At 57.4% G+C, this 22,430-nt stretch overlaps 1 protein-coding gene across 5 annotated transcripts; it reads right to left on the reverse strand.

The window, feature by feature from the left end:
* Positions 1-5,530: 5,530 nt before the first annotated feature.
* On the reverse strand, positions 5,531-16,196 carry LOC102560735 (major histocompatibility complex class I-related gene protein). Of its 5 annotated transcripts, XM_059715305.1 has the most exons (9): positions 15,717-16,196; positions 12,635-12,898; positions 9,842-10,114; positions 9,083-9,376; positions 8,804-8,893; positions 8,365-8,397; positions 7,911-7,934; positions 7,166-7,198; positions 5,531-6,764 (listed from the first exon to the last, which is right to left on the reverse strand). In XM_059715305.1, the coding sequence occupies exons 1-6, from the start codon at positions 15,796-15,798 to the stop codon at positions 8,381-8,383; spliced, it is 1,020 nt and encodes a 339-aa protein (XP_059571288.1). In that variant the 5' UTR covers positions 15,799-16,196; the 3' UTR covers positions 5,531-6,764; positions 7,166-7,198; positions 7,911-7,934; positions 8,365-8,380. The 5 variants fall into 5 exon arrangements, with proteins under 5 accessions (XP_059571288.1, XP_059571284.1, XP_059571286.1 ...); XM_059715301.1 differs by lacking the exon at positions 15,717-16,196 and having other exon boundaries at positions 12,635-14,536; XM_059715303.1 differs by lacking the exons at positions 8,804-8,893; positions 15,717-16,196 and having other exon boundaries at positions 12,635-14,536.
* Positions 16,197-22,430: the final 6,234 nt, after the last annotated feature.

Here is a 22,430-nt window from a genome sequence, read left to right on the forward strand (position 1 = left end):
GAGCCCACCTGCAAGCCTGGGGTAATTGCTGCCACCACCCGGGCTCTGCTCTTTGTTAGGGCTTTGTGCCAGGGTACACAGACCCTGCTGACCTTGGGGGTGCTTTGCCCACTGGTAATATTTCTGGGTGCTCCTTATAGCTTGAAGCCTCCCATGGTGATCTTAAGTGTGTCTGGGGTAGCTAATAAATAGCCAAGACCTTCTGGGAGCACAAAAACATCTCTGACCCGGTCAGTGCTGGGACAGGGAAGGTGGTGCGACCCCTGAGGCCTCCTGCCCTTTCCTCATTGGGATGTGATCCCCAAAACCCTGCAGAGGAAGAAATGGGATGGGAGAGGCTCCCCATTAACCCTGCCCCTTGTGTGACCACATGGGTCTCTAGCTATTCTTAGGAACATAAGAACTGCCATGTGCTGGGTCAGCCCGTATATTCCTCTTGTCCACTCTCCTGTGTCACTGAGTGGCAGAGAGTGGATGCTGAAAGGGAGAGTGAGATGGGTCTGACAAGGGTTTTTTCACTGTTCCTCCCTCCCCTGCAGCCTCCAGCATTTAAGGTCCATCCAGGAAGTTCTCATTCAGAGGCTGAAACCATCACTCATATGCTCAATAGCTCCTGATACCTCTTTCCTCCAAGGATGTGTCCAATCCCTTGGTGAATCTGGCTGAACTCTCAGCTTCCACCACATATGATGGCCATGAGTCCCAGCCTTTAATGACCTACTGGCTGAAAAAAGAACTGCCTTGTGTTAGTTTTAAACTTATGGCCTACTTGTTTCATGTTGCGAACCCTTGTTCTTGTCTGGGGAGAGACGGTCAATAACAAATCCCATTCCATGTGACTTTCTCTTCACCATTTCTTATTTTGTAAAGGCTTCTCCTGTCCCCTTTCAAGCATCTCTCTTCTAAACAGAACAGGCCTGGCCTTGTTAGTCTCTCCCCATAGGGAAGTCCCTCTATGTCTGAATCAACCGTGTGGCCCTTCTCTGGACCTTCTCGAGTTCTCCTATATCCTTTAAGGTGAGGGGACCAAAACTGGGCACCATGTTCAAGGTGTGGATGCACCACGGATTTATAAAGAGGCACAGTGATACTCTTCTTGTGGGAACAGCTTCTCATTGGGTTCCCACTACTGCACTCTTAAGAAGCTGCCGGCCCCACTAGGTGCCAATACCCCTGAGCTTGTCTTTCCCTGGCACCATACCCATTGGCTCCTGGATTTGGGCGAAACCCAGCCACTCAGTTCTGCTGGCCTCAGGCTTTCCCCATCTTCCCCTTGTCTTGCTTTGGAGCCATTTCCCCACCATCCTCTGCCCCCAGGGCTCCTCTGCCAAAGTATCCTCCCTCCTAACTCCAAATGCCACTGCAAAGGCCCCTTTTTACCCTGGGACGCACAGCTCTGCACGCCCTGGCTTGTTCTCTAGGGTCTCCTCCCTGTAGCCCCTCTTCCCGAAGCCCTCTGCCTCTCAAGGGCTGAGGGGCCAGGCATCTGCTGAGATCCCCTCACCCTGCCATTCTCTGTGACCCAGATGCAGGCAAGTTGGGAGACAGGTCTCCCAGGGACAGCAACAGGGCATCACCCTCTCCTGAGCCCAGATCCAGGATCCCTGCATGCTGATCCTGGATGACCCCACCAGTGCCCTGGACACTGAGATCCAGCCCCAGGTGAGAGGCACAGGCAGGCTGAGAGCAGGGGGGCTGTGGGTCAGGAGTGAGGGGCACTGGCAAGGGGAGCCCAATGCTGGGCTTGCAAGGACTGTGAGGGTCAGGCATGAGGAGCATCAGGGCAGGAGGGGCCAGGATGAATCATTGGAGTTAAAGTGTGGGAGTGAGGGCCATTGGTAGAGCTGGGGGGGGGCCGGGGCAAGGGGCCCTGGTGGGATGGTGGCAGTGGCAGGGGACTGCATAGGTTCTGGGGCAGGCCATGACCACGCTGCCATGGCAAGTGCAGGAGGAGGTATACGAGGGGTGTGGGCCAGGTGCTCCGTGCTGCTCATTGCCCATTGGCTCTGCACAGTGGAGCAGGCTGACCTCACTGTGGTGTTGGAGGATGGTGTCATTCAGGAACAGGGTACCCACCAGGAGATGCTGGTGTGGCAAGCTACCTGCTGGCACCTGGTCCAGGCCAAAGAGCAGAATGGAAGTGATTGGGCTGGTGCCGGCTGTGGAGAGGAGTCTGGGGAGCCCTGAGACTCTGCGTGTGACCCCCACAGGGGCAGGGAGGGCTGAGTCTGGGCTCCCAAGGCTCAGACCCCTTCCCTCCCTGCAACCCAGGTGCATTGAATTACTGGCTGTAAGGCTAGGCTGGGGCATGGGAGCCATGAGGTGAGGGTGGGGTGGTCGTAGACTGCTGATAGAGGAGCCTCCCATGCCAGAGAGAGGCAGGTCCCCCTGGATGGCAGCCCTGTGTGAGACTGAGCTGGGTGATAGCTCCCCAGGTTGGTTTGCTGCTGACTATAGACTGTGATCAGTTTAGGCTACAGTTAAAGGTTGAGTTAAAGTTTTGCTCAGGTTGTCATCTTGTTCCCCTTTTCCCTTGTAATAAACTTCTTATTTAACACTGGCTTGTGAGTGGGAAGCCTTGTTCACATGAGAATACCCCGTTCAAATTTACTTTACTGAGTTACTGGGTGGGGGTTGTGGCAGAAATGCCACCGTCTGTGCTCCTCTCCAGAAACCTGTCTCTGCCAGCCTGAGAGGCTGGTGTTCAATTCCTCAGGACGGGGGATCTCCCTCCCTGCCGACATGACAAAAGCCTGGTGCCTCGCATGTGGATGCTCTGGTCACCTGGGGAGGGGGAGGGAAAAGCCCCGCTCACCGGCCCAGGTAGCCAGGGATGCTTTTTAAATTTGTTGGCTAGTGGCCAGCACTGGCAGCTTCGATTGGACCGGGCTGCTGAGGTCAGAGAGGTTATTTAAAGGCCTGGTCCGCCTTTAGCCATGTGGTCATCCAGGTGAATCTGAAACTAGGAGCGGAGCTTCACCATCTGAAACAGGCTCTCTCCTCATAACCGCAGGCTCCAAGAGTGCCCTGCCTTCAGAGGGAAACTCCAACCACCTCTGGATGATGCGTGTGAGTAAGCTACTCGAGATCAGACTAGATATTTAGCTTACAGTAATTCAGATGCGTGATCAAACGGCTACCTCAGCCGTACTGGTTTGCTCTATGGGATTCCTCTGATATTCCTCTGATACTGCTCTACCTTTTACCCTGTTTTCGCCCTACCCCCTGTAATCAATAAAGTTCTCGTGACCGGTGTGGGAGACTTATTGAGGGGTGGGTCTAAATTATGCCGAGGAGGGCCCTTAGGTCTGCGGACTGAGAGAGGTTTTCCTATTAAGCCCCTGACTTGGGGAAGTGCCCCAAGTGCCTGTATTGGGTCTAGGACCCATTGGACGATCAGGCCTGTGTTTTCCAAGGCGCGCAGAGCCAGAATTGAGTCCAGAGCCTTGGATGGTGGCAGCGGGACCCCAGGCTAGCGGGTGTGCTCCAGGGAAGGGGTCGGCCGGACGGGAGGCACCCCAGGGAGGCACTCGGAGCCTGGACGGTGGTCGGGCGCAGTGAGGTGGGCGGCTCGACGCAGGAGCGCCCACTACTGGCCCGCCACAGGGGTTGGGATACATTTGAAAAGTTGATGTAAAACCCTGTATGTGTGCAGCCATTCTTACTGCCATGCAGAGCCTGGCAGAACAGCAAAGTACAGGCCTTGCAGGGTGGGCTTCACCTGGCAGGGTGGTGCTTAAAACCTTCATTTTGGATCAAGCAGGGACCCACCCAGGTTTCTTCAGGAGAGTGCCTCAGTGGTGGTGACGTTGGGGTGATCCCTGTAATCTCAGCCTAAGAGCAGCTCCTTATTTGTAACACTATAAATAGTGCATGGGTCTGGAGCTGCCGGTTGGCTGGCTGGACTGTAAAGGCTAAGCTTTGGTTGGGGAAATGCCATGCCCAGACTTTTTCCACACGAGTCTCCTGCAGGTGGTGACGTGCGTTTTGGGTTACCTGATCATCCAAACCCAAAACCAAGCTCCTTGTTCAGGGCAATGTATTCATTCCACAGGCCTGAGGGGCTGTCATGTGTCAGGTTGGCACTCAGAAACTGAGCTTCAGGTAAGACAGGACTTTGCCCAGTCCTTTTAGGGAGAGTCCCCTGATAGCAGAGACATGTTCTGTGAGACCCAAAGTGGGTTTTGCCCTATAATCCCAGCCCAAAATAAGATCCTTATTTGGTGCAGTGTACCCAGTGTGCAGCTATTGGGGGGCAGGTGGCAGGTGTAAGGCCAGTGCACAGTGATCAACCAAGCCAAGCAGGTACCTACCCAGGCTTCTTCCAAGAGTCCTCAGGGAGTGAAGAGGAGTGTTTGGGGTGATCCAAAAAGGATTTTGCCCTGTAATTCCAGCCCAAAGTCACTCATTATTCTCAGAACAAACACAGCTGGGGGCTGTCAGCTAGGAGGCTGGCATGCAAAAACCAAGCTTTGGGTCAGGCAATGTACTGTCCAGACTTCTTCTGGAGAATCCCCTGGTGGTAGGCGCATGGGGCTTAGGATATTCCAAAAAGGATTTGCAATCATGACCCCAAATAATCTCATTTGGTGCTAAGTGATTAGTACACAGCTCTGGGGGCCATCAGGTGAGAGGCTGGCACGTAAAAACTGAGCTCTGGGTCGGGCAGGGGCCTCCCAGAACTCTTCAGTAGAGTCCCCAGGTGGCGGTGAGGTGTGCCAGAGAGGTGACCCAAGGAGGATGTTACCTGACTGACAGGGCACCACGTCTGCCTCGTCACAGAATGCCAGGGAAGTGAAGGGAAACAGAAAACTTAGTAAGGAGTCCGAGGGGAGAGAGGGCTGGGGGCCCGGATGGAGGAGAGAAGGGCCCAGATGAAAACATAAAAAAGGGCAGCATGCGCAGGGAGAGCAAGGACAGTGTTGGCTGCAAGAGAAGCACGAGACAGCCGGCAGGACTTAAAGGGGAACAGAGCCCAGAATTAGCTCTTGAAAAGAAAAGAAAGAACCCAGAAGAAACAGGGAGAGACTACAAGAGCGAGACAACAGATGAGAGAGAGAAGGGAACAGAAGAAGGGTCCTGGAGAGAGACTTACCCGGGAAGCTGAAGTGAGGTAACGAGGGAGACCTCCGAGTTGGTGAGTCTGATACCTGAGGACATCAGGTAATGTCCCAAAGACCTGAAAAAGAGAAAGGAACAAGAGTGTTTGAAGATTAACAAAGAGAGGAGAACCCTACATTTCGATATCAGGAGAAAATACAAAGTGGCATAGGATTGCCATTTGCTTGGGACCTGTGAGGAGGAGAACGGGGCAAGCAACCAAGAAACTGAGAGCTCCCAAAGAGACAGGGAACTAAATATATCTAAGATGTTAGTTATCCAAGACAGACATAATAACTGTGCAAAAGAGCTATTTTTGCTGAACCGCAGACATGATATCTTCTTAATCTATCAGGACTGTGTTTATTTCCTTACCTTATTCCATCAAAGTCGTGGCGGGTGAGAAATAAAGGACATTAACCAGTTCATATTAAAACAAGAGATTGTGATTTATTTTTGCAGGCGTAGCTTAACTCTCACACTGACAATCCCAGCCCAAGTTCAGCTCCATATTCGAGGCTAAGTACAGAGCACATAGGCCCGAGGTCTGTCAGTTGTCACTCACAAACCAGGGTAGAGCCAAGCAGGGCTCTGCCCTCACTCCTTTGGGAGTCTCCCCCAGTGTTAGGGACCTAAAAGGGTTTTCCACCAGTAGCCCCAGCCCAAACCCAAGCTGTTATTCAGGCCCAGAGGCCTATAAGGTGTCAGCATTGCACTTACAAGCTGAGCATTGTATTGGGCAGGACACTGCCCAGGCTTATTCGGTTGTCACCCTATATGGCAGGGAAGTGTGCTGTGGGATGACCTTAAAAGATTTCTACCCATAATCCTGGCCCAAACCCAGATCCTTATTGGAGCTTGAGGACCTGTAACTTTTCAGACTGGCATATCAAAACCAAGCTTTGGGCCAGGCAGCACCCCGCTCAGACTTGTTCAACCATGCTTGCAGGTGGTACAGACACGTGTGTTAGGGTAACTTTACACTGGGATTATGGAGCAAAATCCCTGTAATCTCAGATCTTTGGTCAAAGCAACGTACTGGATGCATGATATTATTTTACATTTTTATTAATAAATTTTTGAGGACATCCTAAAGTCTTTAGCCTGTGCCATTCATTACGAACAACCTTTAATTGGGTAAGGATTAGCTTTGAAAGAAGAACCAGGAACCAGCAATAAGGAAGCAATTTCAGTCTCATCCTCCAACTCCCTCTCCTGCACCCCCCAGTTAAGGCTGTGCACTTCTGCCTCCTATAAACCCTTCTTCCCACCCTTTCCTCGGGAGGCAGCTGAAACAGCAGGCTCTGTTCTTTTCATGAATTTCTATGATTTTTTGGCAAATGCTTTTTCAGTACCTCCCTATTTATAAATTTAAATGTTATAAATATAAATAAATATATGTAAACAAAACTGTGGTCCATCTGATCAGCTGAGGCAATCCCCAAATCCTACCCCCCTCCCCATAATCCCATCAGATAGGCCACAACCCAGCAGTTTTAATGTCATACGTAAACTATTTGCTGCCAAGAACAAGGGGCTTTGCTCTGGCAAAATTAAGGCATTCAGAAGGGGTGGATCAGTGCAGCATATTGCTAAGTGTTGTTCCCTCTCCTCTTCCATGGGCCCCTCAGGAGGCGGTGCAGGCTCCACCGGGCTCTGTTAAACTGTGGGAATGAGAAGGGAGATGTAGCAGCTGGAGGGACTGCAGCGCTGGGCAGGCACCGACTCAGCACTGCTCCAGTCTGAGTTCCCTCCCTGCACTGAGGGGAGGAGATACCGCTCCCCAACACACCTCCTGCTGACAGGTCCCCTGCGCTGTGCCAGCTCTGCTCCTGGCAGTGCCCAGGCTGCAGCCCCTTCCCCAGGGCGTGGATGACAATGGACACCCCTGCTCTGCCCCTCTCCCCGCAAAAGCATGGGGCTGGTGCAGACCCAGCCCTGCAGCTCTCCTGCCACTCAGCTCCTGCAGCAGCCTTGCCTGGGGTGACCGGGGCTCCCAGGGCTAGTAGGAGAGGGGCAGCATCTCCTTTGGGGGATTCCTGAGGTCAGAGTCCCCCCTACTTACCTGTGAGGTAGGTTTCAGACTTGCGAATACTTCCTGTGGGGGGAGGAAGGACGGGCATTAGTCAGGTTATTCTGGCCCTGTGAGATCCCCCAGCCCTGCCCTGCACCTTGTACTGGGGCAAAGTAGAGCCAGGTGGATGCAAGCTGCTGCCAGCACAGCCAGGAGGCCCTTCACACTCACACTGCTCTGGAGTGACCGTGACCAGGCGCCAGGTGGCAGGGACTAGCCAGGTCATGGGGCTGGGAGCTGCACCCCTGGGCTGCCCCTAACCCCTGCTCCACAGCTCTCACAGAGCAGGGTGTGATTCCCAGGAGCCCTGTGGCCCCACACCCAGCCAGAGCTGCCAGCTGCATGGGAGAGAGGGCGAGATCCAACCCCAGCCCAGGAAACAGCACTGCCCAGCCCATAGGAGATGGGGCAAGGGCATCAGGCCAGGGATCCACATGATGAAATCAGCCTCCAAGGATAAGGGGCAGGAAATCCACTCACACCAAAGGAGACACTAAGCTCCCAGGTGGGCCAGTGTGGGCACCCAGGCACGGGGACACACAGCCAGCAGGACAACACTCCCTCCTCAGCCTGGCTCCTCAACCTTCAAACTCCAGGTCGGTGACAGACAAAGCAGGGTTGCTGTGCCCCCAAGGCAGCTTCCTGGGGCAGGCGCATAGGATGCCAACCCCTTTACCCCATCCTCCAGGCCCCAGCAGCCCCTCCCCTGGGTCGGGTCCCTTGCATTGACACTCACCGGGGCTGTCTGAGCCTTTGGGGGCTGAGGGGGAAGGAAGAGGGGTTAGAGCTGAGCACAGGGACCAGTTCCCCCAGACCCATGCCCCCTCCCGCTGGCAGGAAAGCCCAGATACCACAGTAACTAGTGTTCTTGTGCCCTCCTGGACAGGAGTGAGGCCTGGGACTCTGCCCCATGACCCCAGCACTATCACCCTGCCACAGCAGGGAGGCAGCATGGGGCTGGGTGAAGCCATTGGCTCATGGGGCTGCTCCAGAGGTGGTGCAACCACCTATCCTGGAAATCTTCAAAAGGAGACTGGACAGTCACCTCACTGGGGTCACTTGACCCCGGTTGTCTTTCCTGCCTGGTGCAGGGGGGCTGGACCTGATGATCTTGTGAGGTCCCTTCCAGCCCCTCACCATCTAGGAATCTGTACAGAGCTGCAAAGCGCCAGCGACAAGGGGTGACTCACCAGGCGCTGCATTGCATCAGGTTCCCCATCTCCCTGCAGAGAAAGCAAAGGTCAGCGAGTGCAGCTGCTTCCACACCCGAGCACGACTCTGACCTGGGGCCACAGCCCAAGAAGAAGCTGCCTGCACAGTAAGGAGCTAACTGGGATGTGGGACCAGGACATCCCCACCACAAGAGAGGGGAATGGGGCTGTGCGGCACAGTTCACATGAAGCCCAAAAGCAGCTCTCGGGGGCCCTCAGCAAGGCAGCCTCCCAGCACTGGTGCTGGGGCCTGGCTGCTGCTGCTGCCGTGGAAGCACATGGACCTGGGAATCCAGACCAGCTAGAAAATCCACCGCCCCCCCCCCAGGTCCCGGACATGGCAGTGATGAGGCCTCACCACTTGCCCCCCCCACCCCAAGGGCATGGACTGAAGCTAAGGGCTTTGCCCAGCACTTACTGAGGAAGTAAAGAGCTGCACCTAGCAGAGCGATGACCAGCACCACAGCAATAATGATGCCCACAATCAGCATCATGCTGGACTCGGGCTCTGACAGAGGTAAAGGGCTTGTGAGCAAGGGGAAACCCCAGACAAGCCCCCACCACTGAAAGGATCATACAGTTCATCCACATCAGTGCCCCTTGTCTCCTCCGATCCCCGAGCCCTTCCCTCCCCTAAAAGCCCTTTCTTCCACTAGCACCCAAGGTCTTCTGTCTCCTCATGCAAGAAGTCACTCACCCTTCCTGCTCTTGTCCCAGGCCACTCTCAAGTCTGCACCCAGGCTCACGTGCTTCACACTACAGATGTAATCATGGTTGCTGCTGGGGTCAATCTCGATGGTGGCCCGGGTCTGGTAGGTCCCATCTCCACTGGGAATGACCCCCGAGTGGCTCATCTCCTGGGGCTGTGCCTCCCCATTCTTCAGCCAGACGACAGAAATTTTCTTGGGGTAGAAACCATGGACCCAGCAGGACAGGGTGGTGAGTCCATCCTGGAACAACAGCCTGTTGCTCACCTGTGCCTTGGGGGGCTCTAGGAGGAAGGAAACACCCATTACAGCAACTGTCCCTGCTAGATCCCTGGGCCCAAGATCCCAGCCAGAAAGCTGGGTTGGGCCCCTGCACTGGGCTGTACAAAGCTGGCTCCATCGGCCATTTCAGGCAGGAGTAGACTGCATTGGGGTGGGAGCACAGGGGACAGGAGACCTGGCTGTGCTAGGCTTGGGGCTACAGAAATAGGGTCTGATATAGCTGATCTCTGGTTCTCAGACATACAGCTGGGGGTACACACACCCCATGGGCTGCACCCACATGGGGGGGCTGACCAGGGCAGGGACAGGGGACACCATGTCCCACAACGATGCTAGAGCTTCACTCAGTGGCTTTAATAAGACACAATATTCACCACCCCAGAAACAAGGGGCTAGGGTGGGTGTTCTCCAGGGGGAAGGGGTGCCCCAGTCAGTGCTGCCCTGGGCAAGGTGACACCTGGACTCACTGCTCTGCAGCGCTGCCGTCCCGTGCTGCAGGTACTTCCGCAGCCACGCGATGCACTCCTCCTCCAGGTAAGCTCTTGTATACTGAAGAAGGCTCTTATCCTCATTCCACTTGCGCTGGGTGATCCGGGCCTGTGTTGGGACTGCTACCCAGGTGCATGTTCTCAGGTCATAGCTAATGAATTCTCTCTCATCGTAGCCCAACCGCATGTAGCCTCCAGTGCTGCCATCTTCATGGATCTCACAGCCGTACATGAACTGGAGAGTGTGAGACCCTGAAACACAGATAGATCCAGTCCCTGGGTCAGGGACACAGCCCCAGGGAGCAGGATCCACCAAGAGCTGCCAGGCTGGGCAGGAGCAGGGCTCACCTCATGGTGGAGGGGAAGCAGGTGTAGTATTGGGGCATCTCGGGGGCTCTACTCACAGAGAACAAGACTGAGGGGACACAACTGTGGCCCACATGCACCCTGGGAATGCAGGAGCACCAGGATTGGGGAGCAGGGGTGGGAACGGGCACCTGGAAGGGAAAGGGCTGGGACAAGTGTAGGCTGGAAAGCAGAGTGGTGCTTCTCATACAAGCAGCGTGGGGCTGGACAGCTTCCCAGTGGGGCAGCAGGGACAGCGGGCGCAGAGCCCAAGCAGTGGATTCTGCAACTGCCCAGAGCAAGGACCAGAGTCTGCAGCCCCAGAGGTGCTCCCCAGGGCTGTGCCCCAATCAGCCCAACCCCTGCCCTGCACCCAGGGAGGTGATGGGGCCTGGTCCCTGCATCCCACACCTCCTGCTGCACGGACCTCTGAGTCTCCACGGTCACTGCCCCACCACAGCCCTCACGCACCCAGGGGGTCCAGTCCTTGTCCCCTGGGATTCTCAACTCCCCTTTGGCCTCCTCCTGCCTCCCTTCCCCAGTCTCCTCTTGTCCCTTTCTCCACATCCCCCAACACCCCCTCCCATCTCCTGGTCCCTTCCTGCCCCTCCAAGCCCTGCCTTGCTCCGCTGTTGGTCCAGGTGCCCACACCAGCTCTTCTAGGGACCAGCAGCCCCTTCGCTGCCTTTCTGGCCCATCCTGGGACCCCTCCGACTCTACAGCCACCTCCTCTGCCTCAGACCCAACTCCATGTCCCCACCCTCTCACCTCTCTGCCTGTTCTGCCACCACCTTTCCTCTGTAGACATTTTGCCCACATTTCCTGCCTCTGCCGGCTCAGCTCCCTCCAAGTGCAGCGGTCAGTGTCCCCAGCCGAGAACTGAGCGCTAGAGCGCAGGGCACAAGGGCTCGTGGACTGTGGCCTCAGGGAGGCAGGCTGCAGAAGGTATTTGGAAGCAGCACCGAGGGGTGGGAGATGGCAGGGACACAAGGAACAGGCAGGGCAAAGGAAAAAGCACCCACCCAAGGCAAAGGAGCTGCATGGACAGTGTGGGCCACCGAGAAGTCTGCAGTGGGCAGAGATGCGCTTTCCCTCTTAGGGAACACAGAGCCAGCCAGGCTCCCTCCCATGCATGGGCTGGGGAAGGGCTGGCATGGCATGGCATGGTGGGGAGGGGAGGATCTGGCCCCCTTGCCTGGCTTTCCTGGTGCCTGACACCAAGTCAGTCACCGGTGTCCTGGAAGGAGACAACACCAGCCTCCCCCACACATGGGGCCCAGGTCTCTGATGCGACCACAGGGAGCAGGGTGGGGTCAGGATTGCCAGTCAAGAATGACTGGGGGGGATAGAGCCCTGCTCCACCTCCTCCCCCCCGCCACCCTCCCCCACCCTGGTCACTCCAGGTCCTGTCCCCCTCCCCTCCACAATGTCTAGCCCCACTCTATGCCCCCTCCCCACCGCCACTTTGAGTCCAGCCCCATCAAACCCCCCTGCCGCTCCAGGTCCAGCCCCACTCTACCTCAACCCCACCTCCTCGCTCTGGGTCTGGCCCTGCTCCACCCCAACATCTGCATCTGGCCCCGCACCCCTCCAGGTCCTGCCCTTCCCTGCCACCACTCCCCGGGTCTGGCTCTGCTTCACCCCCACCTGTCCACTCCACTCCAGGTCCGGCTCCAATCCACCCCCCTTCCCTGCCACCCTGGGTCCGGCCCCGATCTACCCCCACCCCACTGTGTCCAACCCCACCATCCCTCAGGGCCCGGTCCCTCTCTACCCCGCTGCTCTGGGTCCAGCTCCTCTAGCCCCCTGTATCCGCCACCCCCAACAGCCCCACTGCTCCGAGTCTAGCCCTGCTCCACCTCCACCCATCCCCTCCACTCCAGGTCCAGCCCTGATCTACCCCCCTCCCCACCACTCTGGGTCCAGCCCTGATCTACCCCTACCCCCCTGCATCCAGCCACCCCTGCCCCCCACCACTCGGGGCCAGCCCCTCTACTCCGCCGCTCTGGGTCCAGCCCCATTACCTCCCCCTACCAGATCTGGCCTGCTCTACCCATCCTGCTGCTCCAGATCTGGCCCCATTCCACCCCTCCCCTCCGTTCTGGGTTTGGCCCCACTCTACCCCCACCCTGGCCAATTTGGGTCCTGCCTTGCTCTACCCCCACCCCCGCCCCGCATCTGCCTCCGCCCCCCCACCACTTGGAGTCCAGCCCAACTCCACCCCCACCCCTCCCTACCGCTCCAGGTCCAGCCCCGCTTTACCCCATGGCCGGCTGCTCCGGGTCCAGCCCTGCTCTACGCCCACCACCCCACATCCAAAAGACCTGGATCCCCACCAAGTGTTTCTGATGGGCATGTGCTTCTCCCACTCCCCTGTCTGTCTCCCCTCAGTCCCAGGGTCCCCCACAGCCCCCTGCCCACACTCACCATCGGTCTGGTTGTAGCGAAACTGAAGTGTGATCAGGTTCCCTTCAAATCCCTCCTGCCAGCCCCGCAGGGCCCAGGTTTCCCTGTCCCAGAAGTCTGGGTCGACAGCCCCCTGCACCCAGTCACCACGTGGCTCCTCTCTCCGTGTCTCGCTATCATAGTGGAGAATTTGCTGGTCGTCCACGTAGCCCAGGGCAGTAAAGGCAGGAACGTCCGAGCCTGGATCTGACACCCCCGTGTAGAAATATTGGTAGGAGTGGGAGCCTGTGGGAGAGTGACAGGGGTCAGCACTAGTGGGGGCAGAAGCCAGTGCCCTCGGGTGCTCATTGCCACCTCCTGGAGGGGCCGCAGAGGAAGGACCTGGTGCTGCAGGCCAGGCTGGCATGGAAGTGCAGAGCGGAGGGAGCAGCGGGGGAGCAGAGGGCAGAGCCGTTTGAGTGAGGGGCAGGGGCCTGGGGAGGAGGGACAGGACCAATCCAGCAGGGCACAGGCCTGGCCTGGAGGGGCCACACACCATGTCTCACAGGCTAGTCGTGCTGCTCCACATATCTTTGTCATCAGGGGACTCTCCCAAAGAAGCCTGGGCAAGCCCCTGTCTGACCTGAAGCCCGTTTTATGACTGCCAGACTGCCAACTGACACCTCTCCACCCAGACCTGTGCTAGGTACTTAGCCCTGAATAAGGAGCTGCCTTGGAGCTAGTATTACCAGGGAAAAGCCTTTTGGGGTCTCCCCAAACCCCTAGTCCCTGCCACCAGGGGACTCCCTTGAAGCCTGGAGTCCCCTGCCTAACCTGCTGCACACGTCTCACATGCCCGTCGACCCCAGGTCCGTGAGGTCTGTACATTGACCCAGGTGAGGAGGTGGGTTTGGCCCCAGATTATGGGGGAATATCCTATTTGGGATATTCCAACTAACACCTCTCCCTCCAGGCCTGCATGCTCTGTACATAGCCCAGAATAAGGAGCTGAGTTTGGACCCAGATTTTTGGGCAAAATCCTATTAGAGTCACTCTAAACACACCTGTGCTTTGGGATGACTAATAGGATTTTGCCCAACAATCTGGGCCCAAACATGTATAATTATTTTAACAAGTCAAGCATATGTATTTTTGAATTTTTAACTATTTTAGTTATAAATGTGAGATGTATTTCTAACAAAAATTAAATAGATATTTCCAGCCAAGTCAACATGAGAAACTTAAAATACTGAGTTATGCAGCAAACTCAGTCTTCACCTTAACTCTTCCTATTTATTCATAGACTGGAAAAGACAGACAAGCTGTCTGCTGTTTCTGCTCCCAAGCAATTTTTCAATGAAGAATGAATTAGGGCAGAGGAAGAATATATTCTTTCTACACCTGCAGAAGAAGCTACTGCTGTTAAAACTGGATTATCACTTCAGTAGTTTCTGATGGATCCAGGTGCTTAAGTGTCCCACCAGTGAACTGGTGGAAGTTTCTCTTTAAAACCTCATCAGCAAACGTATTTTTTGAATGGTTCATTCACCCTCAGCCCTGAAGTGTATTGCAGCTGGTGTTATGGAGGGATGACTGCTGGATGCCCATGTCCTAGCCAGCTCTTCTTCTGCAGTTAAGGATTGACCCTGGTACCAAGTACTGAAAACATTGGCAGGAAAATGAACTGGAGATAGTGCTTGATCCATTTGGTTTTGTAAATGTCTGTAATTTAACTCTGTCACTAGGTATGTCTCTTTTCAAGGTCCCACTCACTTCCCTCCAGATTTCAACAGCATCACAAATAAACAGTGGTTTCCCTGCACGTTAAGGCTACAGAAACAAGTGTGAGGCCAGACTGCATAGCTCTGCGTGTCTCTTTACCCCCAGCGACACGGTCGGCGAGGACAGCTCCAGCGAGTCTGGCACCGTGACTCTGCTCCCGGATCGCACCGCCGCCCCGCGCCTGCGCCCACGCTCACCGCTCCGCGCCCGCACTCACCGCCCGCGCCCCGCGCTCGCACTCACCGCCCCCGCCCAGCGCTTGCACTCACCGCCCCGCACCCGCACTCACCGCCCACGCCCCGCGCTCGCACTCACCGCCCCGCGCCCGCACTCACCGCCCGCGCCCCGCGCTCGCATTCACCGCCCCGCGCCCCGCGCCCGCACTCGCCGCCCCGCGCCCGCACTCGCCGCCCCGCGCCCGCACTCGCCGCCCGCGCCCCGCGCTCGCACTCACCGCCCCGCGCCCCGCGCCCGCACTCGCCGCCCCGCGCCCCGCGCTCGCACTCGCCGCCCCGCACCCGCACTCACCGCCCCGCGCCCGCACTCACCGCCCGCGCCCCGCGCCCGCACTCACCGCCCCGCGCCCGCACTCACCGCCCCGCGCCCCGCGCCCGCACTCACCGCCCCGCGCCCCGCTCCCACACTCGCCGCCCCGCGCCCTCACTCACCGCCCCGCGCTCGCACTCACCGCCCCGCGCCCGCACTCACCGCCCCGCGCCCGCACTCACCGCCCGCGCCCCGCGCTCGCACTCACCGCCCCGCGCCCCGCGCCCGCACTCACCGCCCGCGCCCCGCGCTCGCACTCACCGCCCCGCGCCCCGCGCCCGCACTCGCCGCCCCGCGCCCCGCGCTCGCACTCGCCGCCCCGCGCCCGCACTCACCGCCCCGCGCCCGCACTCACCGCCCGCGCCCCGCGCCCGCACTCACCGCCCCGCGCCCCGCGCCCGCACTCACCGCCCCGCGCCCCGCGCCCACACTCACCGCCCCGCGCCCCGCTCCCACACTCGCCGCCCCGCGCCCTCACTCACCGCCCCGCGCTCGCACTCACCGCCCCGCGCCCCGCGCCCACACTCACTGCCCCGCACCCCGCGCCCGCACTCGCCGCCCTGCGCCCCACGCCCGCACTCACCGCCCCGCGCCCTCACTCACCGCCCCGCGCCCCGCGCTCGCACTCACCGCCCCGCGCCCGCACTCGCACTCACCGCCCCGCACCCGCACTCACCGCCCCGCGCCCCGCGCCCGCACTCACCGCCCGCGCCCCGCGGCCGCACTTACCGCCCCGCACCCGCACTCACCGCCCCGCGCCCCGCGCCCGCACTCACCGCCCCGCGCCCGCACTCACCGCCTGGCCCCGCCTCCGACACGGCCACGACCACGGCCGCCGCTGCTGCGAGCGCACGCCACCGCACGGGGTCCGCCGCCATCGCCCGGCGCAGCGCCCCGCCACCCCCGACAGCCGGGCAGCTCTGCAGAGCGCGCACGGAACCGCCGTCCTTATACCGCCCCCGCCCCGCGACTGCAGGTCTGACACCGCCGCCCAACAGCGGCTCCGCGAGCCTCGCGTCACCGGTCTCCGGGCAGATCCCGCCGGTGCAGGGCTGGCCGCCAGCGCCGCGTGCGGGCTGTGATTCATCGATGCCATAGCCATTCAGGCTGGAAGGGAGCTCGGAACATCGTGGAGTCTGGCCCCCGCCCCTGGGGTAGGAAGCCAGCTGGGGTTACAGGATCCCAGCAAGATAAGCATCCAAATGTGTCTTGAAGGCATTCAAAGTAGGTGTTTGAACCACCTCCGGTGGCAGGCTGTTCCAGACGGGGGTGGGGCTCAGACAGTGAAGAAGTTCTTCCTTATGTCCAGCCTCAATCGGTCTTGCAGGAGTTTATAACCATTCGACCTCACCATCCCTTGGGGCACTGTGGTGAACAAACTGAACATCCCTGATAAACTTATAAGTGGCCGCCAGGTCACCCCCTAGCCTGCGCTTTTCCAGGCTGAAGAGTCCCGTGGCTCTCAGCCTGTCATAAGCCCTCTTCTCTTGCCCTCTGATCATGCACGTGGTTCTTTTCTGCACTCTCTCAAGCTTCTCCACATCCTTTTTGAATTGTGAAGCCCAAAACTGGATACAGTACTCCAGCTGTGGCCTCACCAAGACCGAGTACAACGGGAGAATGATGTCCCGGGATTTGATTGAGAAGCATCTACGGATGCAAGCCAGCATTTTTCCCTAAATCCTTTTCATCCATAGTGCTAGCAAGTGTAGCACCGTGGAGCCTATAAGGATGCTGCAGGTTTTTCCTCCCAGGGTGGAGAGCCTTGCATTTCTCAGTGTTAAACACCATCAGGCTCTCATCCGCCCATTTGCTGAGCCTGTCCAGGCCAGCCTGGATCGCCCCCCTGTCTTCTGGTGTGGATGCTTTACCTCAGAGTTTGGTGTCATCAGCAAACATGGCCAGTCCGCTTCTAACTCCAATGTCTACATCATTAATGAAGATGTTAAATAGTATAGGCCCTAGGACTGAGCTTTGAGGGACCCCACTGGTCACAGGGTACCACAACAATTGACTTCTACCAACTACCACCCTCTGGATCCGACCACGGAGCCAGTTCCCCAGCCAGTGGATTGTGATGAGGCCGAGGCCTCAGTTGGCCAGTTTTGCCAAGAGGTGATCGTGGGATACCAGATGGAAGGCTTTTTTAAAGGCCTTTGAGGACTGTGGGGCCGCCAAGCTTCCCCCGCACTCTCTGTGTCTCGGGACGCAGAGTCTGGCAGGGAAGCCAAGGGGAGATGCCCTTGGAGAGGAGTCTTAGAGCAGGGAAATAAGCAGGGCTTGCAGCAAATCAGTGCCCTGGAGCCTCCTTCTTCTCTCTCTCCTGTAAGATAAAATTCACCATGTCTGGTTGCAAGGACTAAGCTGCTGCTCCGGTTTGCCCAGCGCACACCAGTTCACCTCCTGCTTCAGGTCTGCACCGTGGAAAACCAGGAACTTGCTCACAAACAGACACTCAGACCCCACGATCGAGGACCATATTAAAATGGGACTAAGTCAAATGCACTGGTACTACAGGAAGACAGAGGAGGAGGACGGGAAAGAGATGGCAGAGCTCAACTGCTGGAAAGGGTCTGACATAGACTGTTTCAGGAGCAGGACCTCTGAGAAGGGTGGTGGGTGGGGATACGGGAATGGAGTTGGGTGTGCAGATACATGGTGTGAACTGTGTAATGGGTTTTTAATAGTTTAACTGTCCAAGTGTGCTTTGAGCTGCCAAGAGAACCACAAGGGCCACATGGCGGAGTGTTGGAGGTAAAGTTATCTATCTATCTTTCTTTTTTTTTGCAAAAAAATAAATAAAAAGTTTGCCCAGTGCACAGCGCCTGCTCTCTGCATCCCTGCAGCAACTCCAGGACAAGGCTGTGTCCACAGGGAGACTAGCACCAGTAGCATCATCAGGACATGGGTCAAACCAGACTCCACCGGGGCATCAGCTGCTTGGTGCTGGGTGTGCAGAGGAGACCTCGGCTGGGCAGGCGCAGCCCCAGATGCTCTAGATCTTTTTTCCCTGGCCTCATGTCCCATAGACAGAATCTTGTTTCCTCCTCTCCCTTTGGTTGGGGGGGCGGGGGGGAGGGCAGTCGAACAGGAAGCTGCCAGACAGGAAGCAGGGTGAGGTCTGGGGGCCCAGCTGCCTCAGTTCTGTTCACATTATCTGCCACCCTCCTGTCACCAGCCTCTCCTTCCCCTCCCTGGTGCCTGCAATGGGGCAGCATGGAGCACTCCTGCCTCCCTGCACGGGCCGGGCCGGGGCAGGGACTCCTTTGCCTGCACAGACCGTCCCAGGAGAACAGTGGGCTCAGGATGGGGTGACTCCCCAGCAGGGCTGCCCCAGCCCCAGGGCCCCACAGGCCTGAGCCCCTGTGCAGAGCCAGGCAGAGCTGGCTGTGGCATCCACCTGCCACAGGCTCCGACCAGATTTTCCCCATACAGCCCCAGCACCTTCCCTGCAGCCAACTCCTGTGAGCAGGGGGCTGTGGAGGAAAGCTCAGTACCGGGCCCAGCACTGCCAAGGCACAATCACATGGCCCCACAGCATGGATCGAAGTGGATGGAGTCAGCCCTCCCTGTGCAGGTGGAGACCTGGGCTGGCACATCCTGCTCACCAGCCCTGGGTGCCAAGGGCTGCCAGGCCCAGCGCTGAGGAGAGAGAAAGGGAGGCAGCAGGGTTTGGGAGGAGCTGGGCAGCTGGCAGATGCCCCAGGTTTCCAGAGTCTTTGAGGTGTGGAAATAAGTTGAACCAGGTCTCTTACTTGACTGAGAGACAAAGAGAGAGAAAGAGAAGAGAAAAAGATGCTGATGCCATGTGTTTCAAAATGTTCTAAAATAAGAAAAAACCTTCATGCCTTGTTTGGTCTTGATATATTAAGCTCTGTGTGCAGATTTTAACCTCCTCCTCTCCTTCCAACTAGAAGCTGATAACTGTTCCCAAAACATAGTGTTTTCTTTCCTGAAAAAGTAAACTGCTTACGTGTGACAAACAAATGATCAACATCTTTCTGTTTCTCTCAAGGTTGCTTTGTCTAAACCCTGCATCTTTTCTCGCTGTCTAAAGTATAAATACGCTTGTAAACTTGTAGAGGTCAGAGTTCCTTTAAGAGCTCTCCCTGTGATCACTTGTATAGTTTTAAATAAACCTAGATGGCTCTGCCAATTCTAATACAACCACAATGCAAAGTTTGATTTCTTCCACAGAGGCCACAGGTGCGGGGGTCTCCTCCTGCCAAAGGAGAGTCAGGGAGGGAGCTGGGGGACGACAGTCGCCCTAGGCTGTCTGTGGGGCAAAGGGGCAGTGCCCAGCTGGTTCTCTACAGCACCCAGCCCCTGAAGACTGCCCAGGCTAAATGGGACTCCCAGATCTGGGGCTGACTGCAGCAGGGTAGGATTGGAACTGGAGTTTCCTGTCACTTCTCAGCTTTTTAGCTAACACCCAGCTCCTATCTGAGTGGGGTGAGGCTCACAGAGCCCAGATCTTGGCAGGATTTCCATCAAGGGAGCTGCAGCTGTGGAAGGCTTTGGGCCTCCTCCACCAGCTCCTGCACCAGGTCATGGGGGCTGTGTCCGTCCTGGTGACCAGCACTGGTAAGTGGAAGTGTCTGCAGCCTTTGTGGAAGCTGGGGGTAGGAGGGAGCCAGAGTCCTCATCTGGGGACTGCAGACCTTGGTGCAGAGCTCTGAGCCGAGCTGCAGCGTCTCCAGTGACTTCCATGGCAAAGGGGCCGAGTCAAAAGGATGTGGCTGGGGGTTCAGCTGGGAGTGACCCTCAATTCCCATCAAGCCATACCAGGGTGCAGTCACATCTGGGTTGGGAGCAGGATGGGGAGTCATGTCTGAGTCAGGCTGGCTCTGCAGAGCAACGGCAGGACCTCCCTCCCCCTGCGGCAGGGCTGACCATGGCGTCTTGGCTGAGCAAGGCCCAAGTGACGAAGCAGCTTCTACTGGCAAGAAAAATCTGTGAGTGCTGTTGTGTGAATGGTTCACAGGATGAATCCAGGAATTAAAACATGAAAGCCCCATAGCAGAAACATCTTTCCCCTGCAGTGCATGGTCCGTCTGAGGTCTTTGCACTGAGGAAGTTGCTGTAGTGTTTTTCTGTGCCCCCAAAATAGTGAAAACTAAAAGCTGGCAATTCCTGAGGGGAGCCTCATGTCCAAGGCTGAGAGCCGCTGTGACAGGGATCAGAGACAGAGGAGAGTGGGGAGAGAATAAACGTGCACCTCTGGCAGCTTGGGGCTATTTCAGTACATGAGCTCTTGGTTTTCTGTCATCCCATCCTGTACGGAGGCTTCTCTCTGGGGCAGGGCTGGGGCTGGGGTGAGGCACACAGAAGGGCAGTATGTGTTGTGGGGTCTGGAGCTGTCTCTGAGCAGTACACCTGTCCCATCATGTGTCACCCTGGTGAGGCTTGTTCTCAGTCTCCTGCTGGCTATAGCCCAGCCACATCCTGTTCCCACATGGGGAATATCACCCAGGGTCCCGGAGTGCCAGGAAGGTGCCTGTCTGCTGGCAGCAGGGTCCTGCTGCTGTAGCTGTCCCAGACACCCGGGCTGTATTCTAGCGGTGGCCAGGGAACAGGTTTTTTGCATTTTCATTGGTTTGTTCCCTGGCCTTTTGGCTAGGAGCAAGCAGGACAAGGAGGTATCCAAACTCTACGGTCCTTGGGCCCTGGACTTGAGCATGAAATGCCAGCCACAGATTTGGGGAGTATCTGAAGATGCAGACTGATGGGCCTGGGAAGAAGGATATTTACTCCAGGGTGGAGCCACAGAGACGTGAATGATTGAGCTCTGCTCAGCCAGAATTTGGAGCTTAATTAGTTATTGGGCTTTGCCCACTTGAATTTGAAACTGGTTTGGCCCTTGAACCAAAAATAAAAAACAAAACAGGCGAGCAGGGTCAGCGGGGTTGGCATAGGAAGCTGGGACACCTGGCTTCTCTCCCAGCTCTGAGCATGGTGCAGGGCCTGGTGGGGCCGGCAGGGAAACAGGACACCCGGAAGGAAGTGGTTGTTGTTGGTCAGAGCAGACTGGGGAGTAGGAGCCAGGGAAGGAGAAATAAAATATAGCTCCCAGAAGTAATGCAACCTGGAGAGCGGCTTGTGTAGACAAAGGAATTACAGCCTATGTTGTCACCATTGGCAGCCCCTGTGTGGAGCTGGGGGAGGGGGGCCATCTTCTGCTGGAGCCCTGGGGGAGGATGGGCACCCCAGGCTGTGGCTGTCTGAGGGGCACCACCTGACCCTCCACAGTCCCCAACCCCTGGTGGGGCTGAGCTGCATACTGGGGCAGGCCCTGGCAGCTGGTCCTGAGGCACCAGGGCAGAGCTTGTGGGGAGGGTCAGGGCATGCAGGGAAGCTGTGGGGCAGAGGAGCAGGGCTGCAGGAAGGGGCGTGGATGAGATGCACAGTGATGCTGATACACGTGACATGGAAGGGTGCCAGGACATGTCAATTTTCATGCTCCAGCAGACTTGAATAATTGAGTCTGGTCCGACGTGCTGGAAATCCAGCACATCAGAGCAAACCTCATGCACATGTACAGGAGCCCTATCTGTCTCCAGGAATGTGGCTTACCCACTCAAACGAACAGCCGTTTGACCGCATGGCCCAGCCGTGTCCAGCAGATGGGATGACAGCAGGCTGCTGGTGTTGCAATGCTCCTGAAAGGGGACACCATGCGCTCCCTGCAGCACGGAGAAATAACTGCAGGCAGACTGCTACAAGCCACTTTGGAAACTCGTGGGGGCTCCTTTAAAGTACTGAATGTGTACGTGCCAGCCAACAAAGAGGTGAGGTGCACATTCCTGGAGAGTATGGCAATAATAATGCCGACTGTCCAACCAGTAATGCTCACTGGGGATTTCGACTGCATCAGGACATGGGTCAAACTGGGATAAGGGGAACTTTTGACTGAGCACTCCCCTGCTGTTCTGGATGCCACACTCCAGAGGGGCATCAGCTGCTTGGTGCCAGGTGCGCAGAGGAGGCCTCGGCTGGGCAGGGGCAGCCCCGATCCTCTGACATTTTGCACTGGCCCCATGCCCCATGGATGGAACTTTCTTTCCTACTTCCCTTTTGTTTTGGGGTAGGGTGGAGGTAGGGCAGGGAGGGGAGAGTTTAAGCATGTAAGAGCTTCTTTAGAGAATAAATGTGCAGTCTGGGGCAGCTTGTGGGGCAGCTTGGGGCTCTGCGCTTTTGGTTTTCTGTCCCCCCATCGTGTTTGGAGCTGTCTCTCAGGGACGGGGCTGGGATGAGGCACACAGCAAGGCTGGAGGCAGTGGGAGGTGTTGGTGGCTGGAGTTGTCTCTAGGCAGCACTCCTGTCCCACCTCATCCCACCCTGGTAAGGCCTGTTTTGAGCCTCCTGTGATCCAGCCATGTCCTGTGCCCAGACAGGGACATCCCCCAGGGGCCCAGAGTGCCAGGAAGGTGCCTGTCTGCTGGCAGCGGGGTCTGTGTGGGGACAGGACCTCTCCTGCTGCTGCCGCTGTCCCAGACACCTGGGCTGTGTT

This window comes from Alligator mississippiensis, chromosome 11 (genome assembly GCF_030867095.1).
Source record: "Alligator mississippiensis isolate rAllMis1 chromosome 11, rAllMis1, whole genome shotgun sequence".
Classification (NCBI taxonomy): domain Eukaryota; kingdom Metazoa; phylum Chordata; order Crocodylia; family Alligatoridae; genus Alligator; species Alligator mississippiensis.

What these genes read in the sequence shown, in the direction of transcription:
- LOC102560735 (XM_059715302.1), bottom strand. Translation starts at nt 13,151, where the DNA reads ATGGTGTGTGGCCCCTCCAGGCCAGGCCTGTGCCCTGCTGGATTGGTC. An exon ending in TCGCTACAACCAGACCGATG is followed by an intron (nt 10,115 to 12,634) that starts GTGAGTGTGGGC and finishes TCTGTGTTTCAG; the next exon opens with GGTCTCACACTCTCCAGTTC. An exon ending in CTGGGACAAGAGCAGGAAGG is followed by an intron (nt 8,894 to 9,082) that starts GTGAGTGACTTC and finishes TACCTCTGTCAG; the next exon opens with AGCCCGAGTCCAGCATGATG.